General features: G+C 44.7%; 1 protein-coding gene across 1 annotated transcript; it reads right to left on the reverse strand.

Moving 5' to 3' along the window:
* Positions 1–840: 840 nt before the first annotated feature.
* LOC130973870 (serine/threonine-protein phosphatase 7 long form homolog) lies at positions 841–2424 on the reverse strand. Its single transcript, XM_057898559.1, has 4 exons — positions 2185–2424; positions 1675–2018; positions 1477–1564; positions 841–1383 (listed from the first exon to the last, which is right to left on the reverse strand). The coding sequence occupies exons 1-4, from the start codon at positions 2422–2424 to the stop codon at positions 841–843; spliced, it is 1215 nt and encodes a 404-aa protein (XP_057754542.1).
* Positions 2425–3783: the final 1359 nt, after the last annotated feature.

The raw sequence follows: 3783 nt of genomic DNA on the forward strand, positions 1-3783 counted from the left end.
AGTACAGATGTTTTCATAGTAACTGATAGACGATAAAGCAATAAGTAACACATACATACATCAACTGATAAATACATAGACGCAGATAGGTAACATACAACCTGGCACACAAATCATCTAAATAGGTGCGACCTCGTGAAGCAACGACGTGGTACTCGTGTCCTCTGACCTTTCCGGATAAGGGGCTCCTCATTCTCGATCTCATCCTCATCATCCTGCGGAGCTGCCTGTGCAGGCATCCTAGGCTGGACATGTAACGGTCGGGATGAAGACGGCCCGACAACTGAATGTGACCCAGCAGTATGTGCCGAAGCTGGGGTACCACCCAAAGCGAAATAGTCAGGAGGAGGCACGGAGGGAGGCTCATTCAGATCGACATCTAACGGTCCCTGTGTCCCCGTCGTCTGACTCCGCCCACGGGCAGCGTCATCCTCCTGCATGATGGCGCTGATCTCATCGAAGAAGTGTGGTCCACCAAAATCCGCATCAAGAGCAACATCGGCAAGGAAGTCTGAAAACGTGCTGCCCGGACTCACCCATGGCGTACTCTCCTGAAGTGTCTGGTCGTCACCGGGAACACCAACGAAGTAATCTTGGAGCGGCCCCTCCCCAAGTCTAGCCTCACCATGGGCAGAGGGATCTCCGATAGCGTACCCTTCTCCACCCTGCCCGCCATGATGGGAACTAACAACCCCGACTGCAGCCCTCCCCCACCGGCCACGTCACCAAGATCACCATCGTTGTGCCCGCAACAGGCGCCCTCCGTCTGCCTCCACGCCCTCGTCCTCGACCACCCCGACCTGCCTCATCAGCCTCCTGCATAGCCTGGTCTAGCCACTTTCACTCACGCTGGCTCCGTCGTGTCCCGACTCGAGCTCTCCTCTCTATTCGACGCCTATCAGGGACGTCGTCAACTCGATCCATGTCAGGAACTAGCCCAAGACCCCTCTGTGACGCCTCCACAGGAATAGGAACGCCCCTCAGATCCCCCAAATACATCTCTGGGGGCAAGAACCTCTTTTCATGCTGACTCCACCAATCTAGGTATGTGTGCGACGGTCCAGGGTCCGCAACAACATCGAACCGGAGGACGTGGTCCGCACGACTCTCCCAATGAAGATGCCAATGCTTTAAAGCGGACGGGAACCAATGATCACCGCCTCTCCCGTCCTTCGACATCAGAAAGTCGATGTTCAGGGCGGGACGCGGTCGGGGCTGGACACCGCCGAACTGTGGTAGAACCCTATCTATCTGATGCCACTCTATAACGGCAAAGTATATCAGTAACGTCACAGATCGCCACAGCATCGTGTGTCGAGGCTCCAACGCCTCCGGATGCACAACCTGCAGTACCTCGGGGGAGCTATACGGCATCCAGATAAACTGCACAAAAGTTATAATATTGTCATGCAAACTTCTTATATAAAATCTTTAAAGTCTAGTTATTTCAATAAAAGTAACCGAAAGTATACTCACATCCCTGGGCTGTAACATGTCTATCTGCAGTCTCCACATCTGCACTCTAGGACCCTTTTCGCTAACGGAAGGGTTGTAACCTGACCACCTGCATCGGACATGGGTGTTATTTCTAATTAAAAGTATGACATATTTGTAAAACAGCACAAGCGTACATCAACATTAGCTAATTTAACTTGAAATAGAACAGTAGATTACCTCGATGCCAAAGGCCAGCTGCACGTATCATACCCAGCAGGCTTAAACCTAGGAAAGCGCCAGAAGATCCAAGACTGAAGTAGTTGAAGTGGGCCCGCTAACTTTACCACATGTCGATTCGCCACTCGGCACATGCACCGGTACAACCATGCTAATGCTACAGACCCCCAACTGTAGGAACCCATCTCCTCAAGCCTAGCTACGTACGGAAGCCATATGATGTGAATGCGGTTGCCGGACTTGTCGGCAAACAGCTGAGTGCCCAACAACATCATGATATAGGTACGAGCAAAGCGCCGCACAGTGTCCTCATCGGCTCCCTCGGGGCACTCTCCATATGTCTCCTGGAACCAGCTGCAGTTTACTGCGAACTTCTGAACCTAGCTCGGAGGAGGAATCACTCTAAGCAACTCCTCGAACCACACCCAAGCAGGACGTCCACCCTCGATATATATATATATATATATATATATATATATATATATGGAAATTCGTAAGGCAACCGCTGACATAACGCCCGTCCACTGCCAATCCCAACTGGTACGCCACGTCCTGAAGCGTGATCGTACACTCTCCGAAGGGCATATGGAAAGTGTGCGTCTTCGGATGCCACCGCTCCACGAAGGCACTGAGAAGGGGCTTATCTATCCGGAACCATCTATCGTTTAGCCTCGCTAGATGGTATAACCCGGTCATCTGCAAGTACGGCACATACCGCTCATCGAGTAACACGCCCTGTTGCCGCCGCATGCTCCTAATGCATCTGTGTGGCTGGGCATTAGATGGACCGCATTATTAGCTCGACATAGTAAATCAATAACAAAAATAAGTAATAACAGAAACCACTTTTCGAAACCAATAACACAATATAAATATGAAACCAATATAACAAACCGCTTACAAAGGCACGTAGTAAACCACTAATAAAAGCTACTAAACTGAACCGTCAACAAAATCACATGCTTAAACCGCTAACATAAACCGAAAACTAATCTACTTACGAAAATCACATGCAAATCCACTATCATAAACCACACAAAAAACCATATGATAAACCTCTTCCAATACCACCTAAAGTAATCCGCCAACATAAACCATCAACAAACCTACTATAAAAAACCACTAATATAAACCGCTAATTGAAACCACATACAAAACCTCTAAAATAAACCACTTGCAATACCATTACGATAAACCACTAACATAAAGCGCCACTGAAATCACATGCAACTTGTATCGGTTGGACGGAGTCGCTCATATAGTTGATGATCCCGACTATATGAGTGACTCCGTCCAACCAATACAGCCTTGTCGGATCGTCCCCCATCAGCAGAGTTTTCTGTTCGAGTCTTTGTCGAATGGAATTTAGGTCGTTTTCTCTAGGATTTGGTTGGGGTATGGGAATGGAGAAGTTGTTCGAATGAGGGTGATTCGAACTCCTTATATAGCCGAAAACTTACTAATTCGAACCAGCCTGGTTCGAATTACTAGTTGATGCAATTTGAGAGTAATTCGAACCAACTCGGTTTGAATTACTAGGGGAGTGGATCACATGCCTAATTCGAACCAACCAAGTTCAAATTATGGTGGTTGTAGTTCGAACCATATAGGTTCAAATTATATGCTTTTGTAGTTCGAAACAAGCTAGTTCGAATTATATAGTAATGTGCTTTGGCTGATTCGTGAAGCAATTTTCGGTTTGGCTGATTCAGGTAATTTTTTTGCTCCCTTGGCTTATTTCTATTTTTTGCCCTATCATTTTTGTTTTGTGTTATTTTTTGAATCGGGTTCGAATTATATTTTGAATTATTCGGTCTAGTCTAAAATTATTTTTATAATAAAAATATATATTTAAAATAAAATTAATAATATTATATTATATTTTTATATTTTAATTAATTTTTTTATATCATACAATATTATTTTTATTTTAAAATAATTTATTTTTATACTGATATAACATTTGTTAAAAGATAGAGAGTATTTTTACAGTTGAACTAATAGTATTCCGAACATATAAATAGGATAAAAATCTCAAAAGAAAAAATTTAAAGAATCAATATTTTTATTAAAATTTAGTTAGTATTTAACTAGAAAAAAATAAGTAAT

This window comes from Arachis stenosperma, chromosome 1 (genome assembly GCF_014773155.1).
Source record: "Arachis stenosperma cultivar V10309 chromosome 1, arast.V10309.gnm1.PFL2, whole genome shotgun sequence".
Classification (NCBI taxonomy): domain Eukaryota; kingdom Viridiplantae; phylum Streptophyta; class Magnoliopsida; order Fabales; family Fabaceae; genus Arachis; species Arachis stenosperma.

Coding starts and splice junctions, on each gene's coding strand:
- LOC130973870 (XM_057898559.1), bottom strand. CDS start 2,424: ATGCGGCGGCAACAGGGCGTGTTACTCGATGAGCGGTATGTGCCGTAC. Junction 2,019..2,184: donor TGGCAGTGGACGGGCGTTAT/GTCAGCGGTTGC, acceptor AGCTGGTTCCAG/GAGACATATGGAGAGTGCCC. Junction 1,565..1,674: donor AGCTGGCCTTTGGCATCGAG/GTAATCTACTGT, acceptor TGTCCGATGCAG/GTGGTCAGGTTACAACCCTT.